Raw genomic sequence first — 19,105 nt, 5'->3', positions numbered from 1 at the left:
TTGCCTCATCCTCAATATAAATGTAGAGAGGTTGCTACATTTGAAAAATATAGAATTTACAAGAAGTAATTATATTTCCAGTGGTCCTAAACTCGAAATGGTATTAGAATGAGGTTGCAAATGTAAGAAAGCATGTTTTGGAATTACTAGCGACTTCTTATGTTACAATGAGGAATTAAGAGAACAGTAAAAGAAAATACACGTCCTTATTGTGATAATCAACAGGTTTGATTAAAATGCATCACAAGTTGGACTAGCTATAGAGTGCTTAGTTGCATGAAGGAACATAAAAAGGAATGTAAGGAATTTTGCAGGCATGGATCATACTACCGAATAAGGCATCAAGATAGTACCAAAAAAACAAGCCAAGTCAAATTTGGAAATAAAGCACATTGGCAAAAGTATTAAATTTAAAAGATAGTAAGTTTCGGTATGTTGGAAGAATGCCAACAAATAAGAAAGAGTAAAATTAGCCAAGTAATATTTTTGAACAAACGTATTAACATAAGTTATAGGAATCGAAGAAAAAGAGCCCAATTTGTTTCTAAGATTATTAGATACACTCCTCAACAAAATGGCATTGCCAAAAGGAAGAATATGACTTTAATAGTGAAAATGGCATGTTGTATGATACAATCTAAGAATCTTCCTTTGTTTCTATGGGCTAAAGAAGTTAATACAGCATCTCATGTTTTGAATAGATCTCCCACAAGTGGTTTGTAAAATATTAGTTCTGAAAAACCTTGGAGTCGGAGAAAGCCTAATGTTAAGTATTTTAGAGTCTTTGGATGTGAAGCATATGTTCATGTACCAAATGAGATTAGAGAAAAGAAATTTGATAAGAAAAGTATCAAATGCATCTTTGTGGGGTATGATGACCAAAATAAAGGATATAGGTTGTAAAATCATAGGGTGGAAGATGTGTTTACAAGTAGGAATGTCAAGTTTAATGAGGGGTTTGATGATGTGCCAAAATACTCTCCTATTCCACAATTGGCTATACATAATCATGACTCTCCCAAAGATTTTATAATTGGTAAAAATTCTAAGGAAATATCTGATATAGTTGAAGAATCTAGTCCTCCTCCAAAGACTAAGACTGTTATAGATATTTACCAAAGGACTCAACAAATTAACTTGCTTTAATGACCACCATAATGAAGACCAATGATCCTCAAAAATATGAAGATGCTAAAAGAAAACATGAATGGGAAGAAGCTATGCAAAGTGAACATAACTTGGGAATATAACTTGATAAAGAATAAAACTTGGGAATTAGTAGAGCTGCCAAAGGGTAAGAATGTGATTAACAATAAGTGGGTTTATAAAACTAAGTTCAAGTCAGAAGGGAGTATTGAAAAACATAAGGCAAGACAAGTAGCCAAAGGGTATTCACAAAAATAGTGAATTGATTACACACAAAATTTTGCCCTAATAGCAAAGATTAGTACCATTAGGACCATTATTGCATTGGCAACTCATTTTAAGTGGCCTCTACACCAAATGGATGTTAAAAATGCATTTTTGAATGGTCAAATTGATGAAGAGATTTATATGAATCAGCCACAAGGATTTGAAATTTGAGGACAAGAACACTTGGTTTGTAGATTAAGAAAGTCTTTATATGGTTTAAAACAAGCTCCATATGCTTGGTATGCTAAAATTGATAAATATTTTCAAAATCAAGACTTCCATAATAGTCCTTATCATCCAAATTTGTACATGAAGGAATTTGATGATGGTGGTATCATAATTATTGTGCTTTATGTTGATGATCTTATTATATTAGGACATAGCATGGATCAAATCAATAACATAAATTCAATCTTGCAAGATACATTTGAGATGACAGATTTTGGTTTTCTACACTATTTTCTTGGCACACAAGTATGGCAAAAGGATGATGGTTTTTATCTCTCTCAAACAAAGTATGCTCTAGACTTGTTAAAGAGGTTTAGAATGGAAGATTATAAGAGTGTGTCTACTCCAGTTGCTCCAGGCTTAAAGTTAAGCAAGGACATGGAAGGTGAAGATGTTGATCCTACCTTATATAGGCAATTGGTTGGTAGCCTTGTGTACTTGGCATTCACTCGTCCTAATATTTCTTTTGTAGTTAGTGTGGTTTCTAGATTTTTGAATTCCCCTAAGGTCCCACATTGGATAGCAGCTAAAAGAATACCAAGATATGTGAAAGGGACTTTAACAATGGGCATCTATTATTCATCTCATGGAGATCTTCCCCGTATTGGTTATTTAGATTCTAATTGGGCAGGATGTGTAGATGATCATTAGTCCACTACAGGTTATGTTGTCTATCTTGGTGCAGGTCTCATTTCTTGGTGCAGTAAAAAATAATCTATCATTTCTCTATCCACTACAGAAACTTAATATACTACGGGGAATAAAGAAGAAAAAGAAATCACTTGGATATAAGCTATCCTATCAGTCCTCAAGCAACATCATGCAAGGCCTACTCTACTTCATTGTGACAATCAAAGTGTCATTTCATTGTCTAAGAATCTAGTGTTTCATACTTGCACCAAACATATCAAGGTCTATCATCATTATACCCAACATCTAATCCAGCAAGAGGTGATTCATCTACAATATTGCAAAACAAAAGACCAAATTGTTGATTTATTCACCAAGGCCTTAAGTGAAGGAAAGTTTGTGTCTCTTCAACATCTTTTAGGATTGTGAGCAGTGACATGACTATCTCATGGTTGTCATTCAGGGAGGATTCTAGTAAATTCCAACCATTGTATTTAGGAAATATATGATTGTAAATGGGTAACTAACAAGGCTTTAGGTCGGGACCCATCTTGTCTAGCTTATGGGGGGATTTAGATAGTTAGAATAGTTATTTAGATATGATAGTTAGTGTAATTACTCTAGAGAGGGTGTTGAGTTAATTAATTAATTTCATTAGTTTGGTCGGCATAGACCAAAGAAACGTTGAGAAAGACATTCAAAACATGTACAGTTGTTTGTTAGCCACCTAACCTCCTTCGTCACCAACTTTAATTTAATATTGTATCTACTTCCTTTGTACATTTATTACAGTTTTGGTTATAAATAGAATACATGAGCCCATCATTTATGTGCTCAATTTGGAGTTCATTGTGATGTTCAATACCAGTGTTCTCTTTATTTCATGATTGATATCCTTCATGCTAATTAACCTTGGAAAGCACAGAATAAAGAAATGTGGTTGTATAAGAGAGATAGAGAAAGGGATCAACCCAACAAAGAGAAGCATTTTAAGGATAGAGGAATAACATCATAGACCTTGTGACATCTATGCACAAGTCCACGTGCATAGAAGGTGATCGACAAAGACGAGACGGATATGATATGATAAATTTTAATAACATCCACAAGGTTGAAGTAGCCTATGGGACCCAAACGATCACACCACCCCCCCCCCCCCCCCCCCCCCCCCCCTCCCCCCAAAGGAAGGAACCACCTTATGTGGGAAAAGGAACCACCACATAGCAAGTGGAATCGATAGCAATATATCTAGAGAAGAAAAAGGCATGCTTCCACAAGAAGTAGATGACGGGAATATATTAGTCGAAGGCCACGTGTAAGTGAGCACACGATCAACTATTATAAGAAGATCATGAGAAGCTTAAGAAGAAAACTGAGGGACATTTTCATGATAAAGGTGATTAGAAAGATTAAAGACAGTGGCATAGGAGAATACATTGCATACAAAGTGATTACGATATTAACCAAGGTTTGACTATATGTAAAGACATGTTGGGAAGTGGTTAATTATTCCACATGGTGTGAGAGATGTTTCATTAGCAAAGATATGATATTAGATCTATTGGATTTGCACAAAACATAATAGTACTACTATTACTTCTGGGTTCTATTGTGTGAGAAATTTTGCACATCAACATTTTGGATCATATTTTGTAATTCATCATCAATATGCAAATGTAACAAGAGAGTGATATGAACATAAGATAACGATAATATATATGAAGGCATTTTCTGATTTGATGCATATGGATTTTCATTGGACAACTTATATTAAGGATGTTGATGTACAAATAAGTATTTATTATCCTTAAATATAAAATATGTCTACTCATTGTAGTCTCTTATTTGTATTTCTATATATACTATAAGCGCTATTTTGCTTGATCTTTTCCTTTCTCTTCGAGGATGTTCTTGCAAGAAAAATAAGATTGATATCAAATTCAGAGGGAGTTTGGCACTTCACCAAAGGTAACTTTGGATGAGGAGCTCAAAAGCTTGATATCAAATTCAAAGGGAGTCTAGTTGTATATCACAACCAATCTTGGATGAAAAGATCAATAGACTGATATATGCTTAATGAGTTCTTCTTTATGAGAGAAGTGCGAGGTGAATTCCCTTTTTCCACCCTCTATGAGTAGGTATAGTGGATCCACCCTTTGCGCTAAGGTATGGAAGAAACACATTCTTCTCTGGGATAAGTTTGAGGTGAAAGCACTCTGCATTGAGGCATGAGGGATGTCATGTGAGTTACTACAAGGCTTTGTAGTTACTATAGTAAGGTAACAATCTTACAATAGTATAATCTTCTATCATGATGGATATCATATGGTTGGTGTCTAAACAGATCATGACAGATTATATCTTATAAATCAATATCAACTAAGAGATAAATATTATCTAATAGATATTTGTGTTGTATTGTCTAGATACACATCGTGATGGATTAACATCCTTAAAACAACCCATGAATATAATATTCCTATGGTAAGTGTCATTGAGGATATGTGTGCACATACCTCAATATCAACTAAAAGATAGATATCTATGGGTTGTATTGTATAGGTATATGTCATGGTGGATTCCATCCTTAAAACAAACCATGAATCTAATGTTCATGTGGTAAGCATCATTGAGGATACATGTGCACACTAATGGGCATTTTGAGTATTTGGTTAATAACATGTGACTTGATATTTGACCCATTACTCGAAATACTTGGTGAATATCATGCGACTTGATATCTTGAGATATCATGAGATAATATCTAATATTGAATATCTTTTTATCAAGAACATTCTTAAACATGTCATTCTTAATTTTAGGCTAAGGTAATGTCATATCAAATTTTTGTCCTCCTTGACTAAGAGAGAGTGTTGATTTTGGTAGGTTGAATCAAATAAATCCTTTTAGACTAAACAATTGAAAATATATATTTTATTATGTGAAATTAATATAATAAAGATTCAAGAGATACATAAACCAAATGTCATTTTATTAATCATCTAATAATGAATAGACATCATCTTAAATAGAAATAAATAAATTAAGACCAATGCTATCATGTTAACTATTCTCCCCATAATAAAAGGGTTAAGAGCAATAAAATAAAAGGATGAAAAGCCTATAGTTATTGTAAAATGAATTTCATTAATCATTGACAATTATTAAAAAAGAGCCGACTTAAGTTATGACTAGTCCTTCCTAGGTCATGTAGGTGAATTACTAAAAGTGAGAAAAATATTATTATTTGCCTAAGTTGCTAAATGAAGGAATTAAATTAAGGAAATAGATAGCGTTTTAAGTGACAATTTTTATAAAGGTTCAATGGGGGAGTTGGGTATTATTCTATTATTAAATGTTAAATTTGTTATTTAATTTTTCCATTGTTGTTGGTTTGACAATAACAGCCATATGTGACTATAGAAGCCCAACACTTCTTGAGAGGTGACCTCACTCCAGGTTCATATGGTGACCAGACTTTCACTGTTTTAAACAGGTTTTGAAGGAAAATTATGCATGTTCTAACATTGTAAAAACAGTATATTTGATTAACAGATATGCATATTTTATATCAAAATCATTATCAATAAATTTGTTTTTGTAATTGCGTATTTCCTTGGAAATCTATATTGCTTCTTTCGGATGTTTAGATTACATGTTTGGACATGTTATTTTGCAATGAAATGAGGCAAAGCATGGCAAAAGTTGAAAACCAGAATCAGATTTGAGACAATATCCCACTTCGGGATATTTCATAGAACATCCTAAATGTACGATCAAAACCTCTTATCTCCAATGAATAGGTACTACCCTGCCTTTCCCCAACCTACCCCATACCCTCCTCTTACATCTCAAATCCCTGCATTTGAATATGGTATAGCGTGTGACATAACTAACATAATTAGAGTTTGCTACAACACCTAGTAGAACATCGCTACACTATAATATGGCATTGCAAAATAGGCGAGGAATCAGATTGTGGCTGGTCCCGTAAACCACATCAATAACAGTGTAATAATGACCTGTAAGGTGGTGGAAAGTGAACTGTTTGAGCCTCTATAGAGTATACCAAGGTTGATCCTCCAGTTTTCACTCCTCTTTGACATTGTATAGTAAATATTTCTCAAAAGAACAAGATGTATTCCTGTACTAAAAACAGAACAAAAGACCACAGTACAAACACAGTGAATTTCCATATGAATAATAGGCCAAAAGCATCAGTGATAAAGACTACCTACAGTTTGCAGGCTAAACAGATCATAAACAAGACCACAGTACAAACACAGTGCATTTCCATATGAATAATAGGACAAAAGCATCAGTGATAAAGACTACCTACAGTTTGCAGGCTAAACAGATCATAAACAATCTTGTCTTCAAACAATGTTGCCAACTCTCTAATTCTCAAATATGTATTTACAGTAAGATTAAATTGAGTTACAAAATGATTAAGCTCATCTGTTGTTCTGTATTGACTATAAGCATTTTGTGGATACACGTTATATTCATGTTTAGTGCTATACAATAGCACCTGACTTCACATTTCAGCTACATCTAATTCCAGATTATGCTGCTGCAGAGAAATAGGGAATTTGGAGAACCCCAAATAAGAAAGCTGCTACAATTGCAGCATACTTCAAAATAAGCCATACAATTTGTCTGGAAATAATATTGGTCAATAAATTCACAGAGGAATGTGCACGGGTTAAAGGCAACATGAACATATCACTAAAATGTCAAAACTATTGTTAAGAGTCTATATTTGTGACGGTCAGCAAGGTATTATTTCTCTTCCTCATCAGAATCAGATTTAGCAAAGACTGTTTCTGGCTGTGTTTGTGCATATGCAGGTGCGATGAACTTGGGGTTTTTTGCAGCCACATCAGCATATTTCAAAATGGCCTCTCTTGGATCTTCCTCCATCCATGTCTCCTTAATCAATCCCCCTTCCTGCAATTAGTTATTAGCCATCAGAGATTGCTTTCAATAAATCCAAGGCAAACAAATGAACAATTACATACCTTGAGAAGATATTGGGTCAACAAACTGCCTTTTGTTGAACCAACCCTCCCACCAAAACCGGGACCTGTGACAGGCAAATCCGGTCTCTGTGACTTGATAGGGTCCTTCCTCGCTTTTTCACGTTGACGCTTACGGCTTGGTTCTTCTCGAAATAGGGGCAAGGAATGTGGGTTATGGATAACAGGTTTGACTTCAAAATCATCCAGGGACTGTTTCCTGGGTGCCCGAGCAACACAAACAAGCGCTCCCCTCTCACTCATGGCTGGATCATATAGTATATGGGTTCCACCTTCTTTCTTATCTCCAGTTGTAGCAAAAACCTTCAGATAAATTAGACAATTTTTATCATTCAGCTTTAATGTATTCCTGCTTTCTGAAATTAAAAATGTTGTGTGCCACACTAAAATTAAGGTTACAAACAAAGACAATGCAGTGCTGGTTTTTAATTTTAGAAACAACAATCAAAATTTATATTTATATTTCCTGCATGCTCTTTCATCCTGATGATGGATCACAGGGTGTGATCCGAAATGTTGATGTTAAAAACAAATACACAATAAAAAAACCAGAAGCATTTGTATGCATAGAACAATCAACATTATTAATCAAACTGGCAAGTACATTTAAAAGAATGAAGTTATGAAGCCTGTCATGTCCCCTTTTTCTAGCAGCTTCTAATATATTTATTATTATTTATTAAAATTGTTTTTCAATACTAAATACAATAAAACGATAAATATTATAAAATTTTAAAAAAATCAAATTTGGGTGCCCAGTTTAGGTCCCATGGGTAGTAAATCAAAAGGTATGACTACAAGCTATTTGTGCTCGTTTTGGTAATGACGAGTTTCTTGTTGCAAATGTTCAGTTTTGAATTCAAGAGTTCATTAAATTTTAGATAAAAATAATTGAGTTTAGGACAAAAACCCTTCCCTCAAGTTTGGCAGTTCCAATCAGGAATTGCAAGGTGGATCATATTGTGAAATTTACTTGTTGCAGGTGGGTGAGTTGACTTTACGCATCCATCAATTTGGAGCGGCATTTTTATATCCAGGTTTAGACACAGCTCAATGAAGATTTGCAGCTGATGAATATAGTTGGAGTAATCATATCAGAAGACTATCTGACAGATCCATGGTAAGGCCCAGTTTAAGGGCCGATAGATCCTAATTCTGCACAAGACATCCCATCATAGTCACCCTGACACTGTATTCATCATCTGCTGATTCATTTGCAGGACTGTCTCGAGAAGCATCTGTTAAAACTTAATTACCATCACAAGAAAATCAAAGGACAGTCCACTAATACGTCTTTGGCACTTTCAGATCCACCCATCTTGTATATATTGTTACATCTCCTTCAGTAGAAGTTGCGACTACATCAAGGGTGAGAGAAAACGCATTTGTAGGAGCAAATTTATTGCTTCCGATGGTATCTTTCCTAGAAGGTGATAAACGACATAGAAAGAGTGAGGATGATTTCTATGATTTCTCTCAGTTTACAATGAAATATTGGTGTCTGTATGGAATTGTATGTCAACCTGTATTGGGCAATAATATAGAAGAAATAAAGCATCTTCCTAGTTTGTATTCATTGCGATTGTAAGGTTTGCGCATGGTCATAAGATTTCTGGTACATTTCACAGTAGCTGTTCACAGATCAAATATAACATAATACCAGATTAGTTTCCCAGTCTAATAGGCTGTCCAGAGCTACAGTTGCAGTATTTTGGATCACCTATCAAAATAAATATGTAATTTATAAGCTTAGTTGGCGGTTCCAATTCTGGTTTGGCATTTGGATTCGAAATTCGTTCAAAAATTTTTGAGGCTGGATTTGGGTTCGTTTTGGGTTCCTGTAGCTGTAACTTGTGTTTGTTGAGTATAGACAGTGCCTGTAGGGTTGGAGACTCTATATCAAAAATTGATCACAGAATGCCTGCCACAGATTGTCCACAGAATGCAATCAAAAATGTCGCCCATGGATCATGGATGCCCTGCAATGCACGGTTCAGATTTCTCATTCTCAACTATAGATTATAGTGAACATTCGTGAAATGCCTATTTGGAATTCTCATTATGGTTACCGTAACTGATTATATGGTGAGCAGTAATTAGTGAATGTTAAGTTTTAACTAATTGATTTTGGATTTCTCAAATTCACTATAAATTTGGTTCAAATTCTGCCCAGGCTCCGCTGCCATCTAACAAAGTTGCTACAAATTCCCCCTAAATTGACCAGGGTCTGAAACAGCGAATTTGCAGGGAATTTCACAGGCATCAGGCAAATTTAAAGATTTCTGGGCAAATACGGCAACTTAGTTTATAAGGGATATCGAATAGCCATACCCAATTAACTCAAGCTAAAATGTCCCAGGCAACAAATTCAGAAAAAGTTGTCCAGATTGACTGCTTTAACAGATCAGAGTTTGAGTTTACCATACAGCTTATTCCAAGGACTGAGTGCAAATGGAAGGCATAAAATTAATATAATATCAGTTGGGACATGGTTTAATATTTATATAGCTGATATTGTCTCTTCTGATTTGCTTGGATAGAAGCGTCCACTTTATTTTGCTCCAATAACTTGGATACTTTTGGTTTCCGTTTCTGAAAAGATGTCTCTAATACCAGACATACCACAGTTCTATACTATCATAATCATTCTACAAATTATATTGGGTTCCAACTCTGAAAGAATGTTACTCTCGAGTGCTAGATCTACCAGGGTTTAATATTAAAATATAGTATACTCATTCCCTTCTAGCCAAAAACTCGGGGCTAAAATCTAACTTAAGGTGCAACTGGGAATTCCTCAAATCTTTAAATAATGTACCATAATAGAACAGAAATAATAAAAAATCAGGTCACTTTGCAATTATTTATAACTTGTTTCTATTTTGTATAATAGAAACTTGTGATTCTCATAAGTCTTTGCAATCTAGGATGGTTCGTGGCCCCCTCATTAATCTTTCTAAATCTTATGACATTTGATATGCTTTGTAACTCCCTCATTATGATGTCTATGAAAAGATTTTCATTAACTCATATGATATGAATGTCCCCAAATTATAAGTATCCAAATTTTGCCCTAGATCACAACATTTGTCAAACAAGTAGGGTTTAAGAGATTCCTTTCACTTTGATTGAAGCCCTGCAACACTGTCAGGTTTTATTTATAATCATAACTAATAGTTAGATTTATTCAATTAAAATTAAAAATAAACAATATGATCAAATCAAGACTGCTAGAATTAACATTAAGGTGACCCAAACATAGAAGTAATAAGGTAAGGCGATTTGATGAGGTGACTCAAAAACTCCTATATACCATCTCCATCTCACCACGCCTAACTTGGCTTCAAATGATTGAACACCTATTCACCATGGCGAGTAATGTGGGTACCATTCACAGCAGGGTACCCCAAAAGTGTATCCTGTCTAAGCCCAAAGGCAGTCCACTTTGTCCCCCTTCGGCCCCATGGAGATTCCCCAATCTCAACCATGAGGTGAGATGCTTAGAAGGTGACCTCACCACTGTTCTCTCAATAGTGACCACCTCAGTTCCTCCTAACATGGCTAATTGCACAAGTCAGAAGGCATACTTAATATTTCAAGCATACTCTATATTACAACATAGAGTCCGCAGATGCAATGCTCATGAAATTACAGACATGCAGATATAAATAATTCTATAATTAAATCAATCAAAAAGTTATCCCATTCTTTACTTCCAATAGGTGGCAGCCTTTGAAGTCAATGAGTCACCTCTTTACTTCCAACATTTCCTTTCATAACAATTGGTTTAATTTTTCAAAGGATACCATGCAATGTTATTGTTAATTGCTTATAACAATCAATTCCTTGCACCTCTTCAGCCACATAATCAACAGGTAATATCTTGGGTGGGGGCGGGGGGGGGGCGGGGAGGGGAAGTGGGGGTTACCCATCCCCCCGTCCCCGGGGACTGTAGAATGTATCTCTATTTTCATTATTGATTCTTGAATATACAACTACAATTACTTAATTATAATCCAATCATTAGAACATGGTATTAGAGCATGAAATTAGAGTCAGTGAAGTTTATTGACAAATTTTCTCCAGAAAATTTTGTGGTTACCTACTTGGAAATTATTTCCAAAAATTCCTTTTGTTAATGAAAAAAATTGGTTTGTTGCTGGAAATAGTGGAAAAAATCGTTCATGCAGTTGCTGGATATAGTAGAAAACTTTGTTCATACGAAGGCTTCCACTAAGGAAAATTCCAGAAAGTTTCTTTTCAAAGGTGTCTGACTGTCTTTTTTTTTTTGCAGACATTAAGATTTTTTATCGCACAGCATCTAAAGCATTTTGTGGTAAGTTTTCTGATGTTTTCCCAAAAACAATTATGATGAGTCTACTATTTTTTTCTACAAAAAATCATCAAGGATTTATCTGATTTCTTTCCTCAAAGTCATGGATGATGGTCTTTCTAATTTTCATCAAAATCAAGGGTTTCAGAATTTGATTTTTGCACAATTTTGAGAAAGATTATGGATTTTGTTTTTGTTTGTTTTTGACTGATTTTTTGTATAAAAATCAGGGAAATTTTTTGTGAATTTTACTATTTTTTCCTCAGAAACAAAAGTTTAGCATTTTGAGCAGATCTGTGCTTCAGATTTTGTGCCACCTACTCACCAAGGTTCCCACTGCTGGATGTTAAGTTTTTTCTGTCGTGTGCCTGAAGAGTTTTGCTTGATTTTGTCCTTACATTCATGGCATCTTTCTCTGTAAGAAGATTTTATGATTTTTTACACAAAAGCATAATTGATGTTTCAGTGTTTTGGGTTTAGATCGATTTTTCCCCTCAAAAGTCATGTGTGGTTTTGATTGATTTTTCTTTGATTGATTTTTCTCCTCAAACATTGTCTTTACTTTTTTCAATTTACTCCATAAAAATTGTTTTGGGGTTTTATATTTTTTCTTCAAAAAGTTTAAAGTTTTATAATCTTTTCCCAAAAAAACTGTTGGATTTTTTAATTTTTCTTCCACAAACATCAGGCAGTTTTTTATGCATGATCTCAGCATCACATCAAGGGTTTTGCAATTTTCTCCACAAAACTCATGTTTCTTGTAGTCTATTTTGGGTTGCACTACTCATTTACAAAAGTTTTTGGCAATTTTTTGAACAAAATTGTGGTTGTTTTTCTGAAGTTTGGGTTTGGCGATTTTCTCCTCAAAATTGTGGCTTCAGTTTGAGAAGTTGTTCTTGGTGTCTCTGGCTATAGGGACGGCCAGTTTTGTTTCCCAACCTTTGGCTGAAAGGATTTCAGTTATCTTGGTCATATCAAGAAGTTTGCTAAATCAGGAAGGGTCTCAATTGTAGGTTCATTTTACAGAATGTTCTATGCATAGTTACAGGACTTTGTGAGTCATAAGCCAAGTCAGGGCTCTAGAGTTTTTTGGCCACTGGACTTTGACTTGGCTGAATACTCCAGAGTCCGGCCCGGACTTGCAGCCCATGGGCTCTCTTGACTCAAAAAGTCCTGTTGGTTCCCAAGACCGCAGATTGAAATCCTACAAGTCATGCCAACTCGATGCTCAGAGAATCCTCTTCATCATTTCCAAATTCTTCACAGTCTAATTCCTTACCCGTCCCATCATGATCAGATTTTTCTTCGATTTCTTCTACATTTGAATCTGAAACATCATTATTTTCATGTTTTGCTTTGGCATCCTTTTCTTCATCTTTAATAGCTTCATCCCATATCTGAAGAAGAAGCTTTACATCAGGGTCCTTTGGCAAGATTCTCAACTTGACAATTTTGTTCAGAAATTCCTTCTAAGGAGGCTTGAGGTTCGATGGAATCTCATGGTAAGCGTTTAGCATCCTCAAAAACAAATGTGCTGAAGTCTCGCCTTATATCTTTCTATATTGAAAAAGACATCAAGTAGATCCTCTTCCATGTTGCAGCTTTGATTTTCATCTTGTTCATAACACACGTCATCTTCCTTGCTTGTATCATGAAATTCATATAAGAAATATTATTCAAATTGTTTCTAGGATGAGATGCATTGTGTGGGTAATGATTCATATGCATGTCTTGCATTGTCCTTCAAAGTCTTGGCAAACAATTTCATTACCTGATCTTCCACACAAATCTCATAATCTTATATACATGTATAGAATGCATCCAAATGTTGAATTGCCAATTCATTCCATTCTCCATGGCACTTTGGTACTAGTTGTGAAAGCTTTGGAGATAACTTGCTAGGTTCATAATCAAAATCGCTGAAATCCAATGGCCTGATGCCATCTGGAACAAAAGGCTTTCTTTCAAATGATCAATACATTTGGAAGACCATCTACCATTTCTTTCTGAGTCCTCTCCCTCAACAAAGTCACTGATAATCCGAGCACTCCTTTTGTTAAAGTACCAATCAAAAAACAATAAAGTCGCCACCTCCAAATGGAAGAAATGAATAATCTTCAAGAATTTGAGTTCTTCCTTCCAGCAGAGTATACGTCACCAAAGATTGAATCTACAGAAAAAAGCTTAAAGAAAAACATACAATGCTCCTACAAGATCAAATCTTTATAAAGCAATTTAAGATTTATAAAATAATTCCAAGAGATTGAAATCTTTAAGGAAATTAAATGCACTGTAAAAAACTTATCAATTTAGAATTTCAAATATATCAAAATGTTTTAATAAATTAAATAGAATCTAACTCTTAGTAGTCTACAATCAGAAACTCTCAGGGTTTGTTTTGCCACTGTCCCTAATAGAGTCACCAATTTGTTGGTTCCCAAAACCACAAATTGGAATCCTACAAGTCTTGCCAACTCGATGCTGGGATATCCAACCGGTGGTTGTTGTCCGACAAAAAAGGTAGTTAGACAGTTACCGATGCGGACACGGTTGTGTCATTTTATTGGCACCGTTTTGGACATTATAAATGTCATGAACACTTATGTATTTGGGCATCATTATCATTGTATGAAATATCCTTGTTGTGTACAGAAATCATTTGATAAATGAATAGTATTTTGCATTGATTATACGTTTCTTTCCTGTTCACCTACAGGCTGAACATTTGGCGTCGTTGCTAGTTCGAATTTGTAGTATGGAAGGACGAAGATAAATGGGAATAACAATACAAGACAATCGGAAGACGAATGACGACGTCGAAACAAAAAATTTTGAAGGAGAGCACGAGGCAGTGCAGAACTTTCACATTTTGTATCCTGTAGGTCTGGAAACTTTCATACGAAGAGAAGTCGTGGAGAACGGGGTTACAAGAGACAATGTGTGAGATGCTATGCATGCAAGCCCAACCACGAACAAATTTTTAGACCAACTTCCTTGTCTGATCGCACAAGCCTACTCGGCACAGAAGAGATGCCGAGAGGAAGCGAAATGCAAGGAACGTTGTTAGGAGACCCTGAAGAAATTCTATGAGGAGAGGAACGCATAGCATCAGAAAACTAAACCATGAACTATTGTGCCGTGGTGTCTAGGGCACTCAGAAATCTGTAACTGTCGCATAAGTCGACACATGATGTATATAGAATAATTAAATAAAAAGAGTGTTCTGTTTTGGTTTTGTTTTATAATGGTATATGTCAAATGCCCAATCTTTTAAATAAGAATAGGAATTTGAGGGAAGAAATCAACAAAGTACAAATTGTGCATGGCGAAGCCAAACGACGACGAAGATTAAGATAACTTGTTGGGCAATGGGCTGAGGGGCAGCCGAAGGAATCACCTAGTGTGGTGGTCATAGCGAGGTTCACAGGAACCAACGAAGGGTGCCACAGTTCACTAGAATGGTGGGAACGGAGTAACGAGGAGTTGCTCAAGGAAACACAGTATAGATTAGTAGTGCTTGAGGAGACAAACCAGCAATTTTTGCATTCATCACGTACACCACTACGAGAGGGAACCTGTGAAGAAGTAGGAGAGGCGGCGAGGCCAGCAGAAGACATCGAGGCAAAAGGAAGTGTCGGAGTGGCACTACACAGTGGTCAAAGTAACCCGTCAAAACCAACTTCTAATAGTTTAGCAACACGATCTAGTGATAATCAAAGGGCAAGAAGCACGATGTCTCAAAAACAAAAACTCTCGAAGTTCACAAGTGACGAGAAGGAAGATCTCGTGCGGCATTGCCATACATGAGAAACGATATGGACTGCCCATGCAGTCATGAATGCGGATGAATGGTTGAACTAATTTCCCACCGGCCTATGGGGAGTGGCAGTGGATTGGTCCTCTGACATGGACAAGGCATCCACATGGGATGATCTGAAGAAAGAGTTCCAAGCAGAATTCCAACTGCTCCAGGACGACAACGAGGTTGTAGCGGAAATATACAACTATAAACAAGGGAAGGATACTGTTCGAGCCTACAATCGAAGGCTAAAAGATCTTTTTAGCCGGATGGATACTCAACCCACGAACGAACTAAAAAAAATTGGTTTGGAGAAGGCCACAACAAGGCATTCAAAAGGAAAATGAAGATAGTTCCGCCCACATCATACACAAATGCATACGACTGTGCCTTAAACCTAGAAAGTGAGAGCAAAATAGCAAAGAAGAAGAGGAGGAGGAGTAACTCTTCATCCTCCTCCGAGAGCGATGAATCCTCTGACGAGGGAAGCAATGGAGAGAGTGAGGAGGAGCCCAGCACGAAAATACAAGCACTTCAAAAAGACTTAGAGCGGCAGGAATTCAAATCCATGATGGGAACCAATGGCCACACAAAGGAAGGAGAAATTTAGTGTACGGATTGCAAAGAAAAAGGTCATTCAAAGAGAGCGTGACCCAAAAAGGCAATGTGTGATATCTGTCAGGTCCTAGCTCATTCTACAAAGGAATGTCCGTTCAACATGAAGACTAGAAGCAAACAGATATTGTTCACACAGGAACAACCATCCACTTCTAGCACAAACAATGAGACCTAGGGCAACAATAATGCCACATCTGACGGCTATTGGAACAACCAGAGAGGAGGACAAGGCGGGAATGATAATAGGAATCGAATACAATATGATTCCAAGGGAAGGCCCATAATTCAATGTCGGGCATGTAACCAGTGGGGCCACTTCGCCAGAGAGTGTCCAAAGAATGACACTCCGCAAAAATTATGTCGATGGTGTGGTCCACGGGACCACAAAGACACTAACTGCCCAAAACAAGTAAACCTCATTAATATTGATGAGGAAAAAGTTATGATTGTCACCCACAACCAAGCTAACCAAGCCACCTGTCCTGACCACCGCACAGAGAAGCAAAGGCTACGAGAGGCACAGGAAGACGTGGAAAGGGCAATGAAGGCTACTAAAGATACGAAAGATACTACTCGACAATCGGAGGGAGAGAACTTAGTCAATCAGATTCTACAAATGGAGGTGCCCGTTAGAGTTCAAGACCTATTACAAATGATACTGCAACTAAGGACGGCATTATTGAATGCCCACACAAACCCGTCGGCAACGAAGGGACAATCAATGGTAACAGGAGGGTCGACCATGGATCCCATGTTGCTAACAGTAAGCAATGGCCAACATTCAACGGTGGTCGAGATGGGAATCCTTGGAACCATCCTGATGGACACCATCGTGGATGGTGGATCTAGGGTGAATGTTCTTCCTGAGGAGATGTGGAAGAAATTGGGCAAGCCTACCCTGTGGCCGCCCACATTCAACTTGCTTGGTGCCAACCAGCAGGGGATAAAGCCCCTAGGGACCCTGGTGGCTCAACAAGTAACTATCGAGACATAGCCATTTGTGTTGGATTTTGTAGTGATTGCCTTGAAGAAAAAGGGATATGACGCCATTCTTGGAAGAGGATGGTTGGTGGCCGCAAAAGTAAATCAGAACTAGAAGAAGAATATCTTGTCAATGAAAAGTGGATAGCGGATTTACGATTGATCTCCGAACTCAAATGGTGAGTGAAGAAATGGCATCGTCGTCGGAGTCCAAGTTAGACGGAGGGCATCGGACAGATGAGGGAAGAATGGATCCAAACGACGAAGGCATTTTAGAATTGGAGGAGTGTTCAGGAGACAAGACCAGTTCACTAAATGGACTATTCCATTGGCAGAGGGAAGATTATGAACTCTTCCATACATACATGCTTGGCATCAAGGGGCCAGAAGATGAGGTATTCCCACCAGCGTTTGTGGAATACAGAGAAGGAAACGCAGAGATCAGTGAGTCCCACCCATTGCTTTGAAGGAGAAGAGATAAGATATGAAGAGTCGTTCGTAGAGGCTACTAAACTTGGAGACGCAGAGAATCCGAGAAACATACTTGTGGGAGACGACTGAAACCCGATACTGAAGGTCGCGGCATTCAAAATCTTTTTGGAGTACAAAAAATGTATTTGCGTGGACTTACAAGGATTTAAAAGGAGTCCCATCGGAGATGTGTGTCCACCTCATACAGTTGGTACCCGGAGCCATACCTGTGCAGAATGAACAATAACTATGCAGCTTGCGTAGATGAGGAAATACAACGAATGCTGGAAGCCGGCATAATATTCAAAGTTCAAACAAGTGAGTGGGTGTCACCAATTGTGATATCCATGAAGGACGGGATCCAAATCTGGATATGTGTGGACTTTTGGTGCATCAACGCGGTCACAATAAAAGATCCCATTCCAATTTCGTTCACCGACACGATTCTAGATTTAGTGGCTAGACATGAGATGTATTCCTTCATGGATGGATTCTCTGGCTATAACCAAATCTCCATTGCCGAGGAAGACAAACTGAAAATGACTTGTGGTGGAGGATGGAGTGTATGCGTATAACTGAATGCCCTTCAGATTGTGTAACGCACCTACCACGTTTCAGAGGATCATTTTGCACATATTTGACAAAATGTCGATAGGCAACTTCCAAGCATTTTTGGATGATTGGTCCATTTTCAGTGGATAGGACAACCACTTGAAGGCACTCTAGGAGCGTATGGAGAGGTGTTGACGGGCAAGGCTGGCATTAAATCCAAAGAAATGTCGATTCATGGTTCCTCAAGGAAAACTATTGGGGCACATTGTTTGCAAGACAAGATTAAAGACCGACCCTGATAAAGGGTGATAGTGGAAATGGAAGCCTCGACGGACGTATCTGGAGTCAAGTCCTTTCTTGGGGACAGTGGGTACTATAGACGGTTTATAAAGAATTATGCCCGAATTGCTCTACCCCTGGACAAGTTGACACAAAAAGGAGAACCATACATCTAGACTTTCGAGTAGAAGACCGCCTTCACAAAACTAAAGAATAGATTGCTGGGAGCACCCATATTGACGTATCCAAATTGGGACAGGGAGTTCAATGTCCATGTAGACGCTTCAAACTTTGCCATAGGTGAGACATTGGCACAGACTGTTGACCATGGCCTTGATCACCCAGTGTATTTCGCAAGTCAGCTACTGTCAAAAGCCAAGAGGAATTATAGCACCACTAAAAGGGAGGCTCTTGGGATGGTGTACTCGACACAAAAGTTCAAACATTACCTATTGGCTACACCATTTACCTTTTACGTGGATCACCAAGCGTTGATGTACCTGGTGAACAAACCAATCATCCAAGGCAAAATTAGCAGATGTTTGTTGCTACTACAGACCTTCACCATCATTGTACAACCCGAGAAGAGTCATGTCATTGCCGACCAGCTCTCCCGAATCAGGTCCGAGGAGCTGCCAGAAGGGGTCAATGATGATTTTCCGGATGTACACTTATTCAGAATCGCCATTCTTCCAGGATGGTACGAGTCTATAAGGGAGTATCTATCAACCTCTCAATTTTCGAGAGAGATGCCACCAAGCA

At 37.3% G+C, this 19,105-nt stretch overlaps 1 protein-coding gene across 1 annotated transcript in view; it reads right to left on the bottom strand.

Moving 5' to 3' along the window:
• Positions 1-6,657: 6,657 nt before the first annotated feature.
• The window catches only part of LOC149576639 (Transducin/WD40 repeat-like superfamily protein), a 129,368-nt gene continuing 116,920 nt past the window's right edge, over positions 6,658-19,105 (bottom strand). Inside the window, exons 8-9 of the mRNA XM_089818679.1 lie at positions 7,293-7,613; positions 6,658-7,221 (exon numbers count right to left, since the gene is read on the bottom strand). Of these exons, the coding sequence (XP_089674805.1) occupies positions 7,054-7,221; positions 7,293-7,613 (489 nt within the window). The 3' untranslated portion in view covers positions 6,658-7,053. The remainder of the gene's footprint in view (positions 7,222-7,292; positions 7,614-19,105) is intronic.

Source organism: Cupressus sempervirens, chromosome 1 (assembly GCF_028749045.1).
Source record: "Cupressus sempervirens isolate cs-2001-9-10 chromosome 1, ASM2874904v1, whole genome shotgun sequence".
NCBI lineage: Eukaryota > Viridiplantae > Streptophyta > Pinopsida > Cupressales > Cupressaceae > Cupressus > Cupressus sempervirens.
Note: the sequence above shows the minus strand (reverse complement) of the source record. Positions and strands in the feature narration are given on the sequence as shown.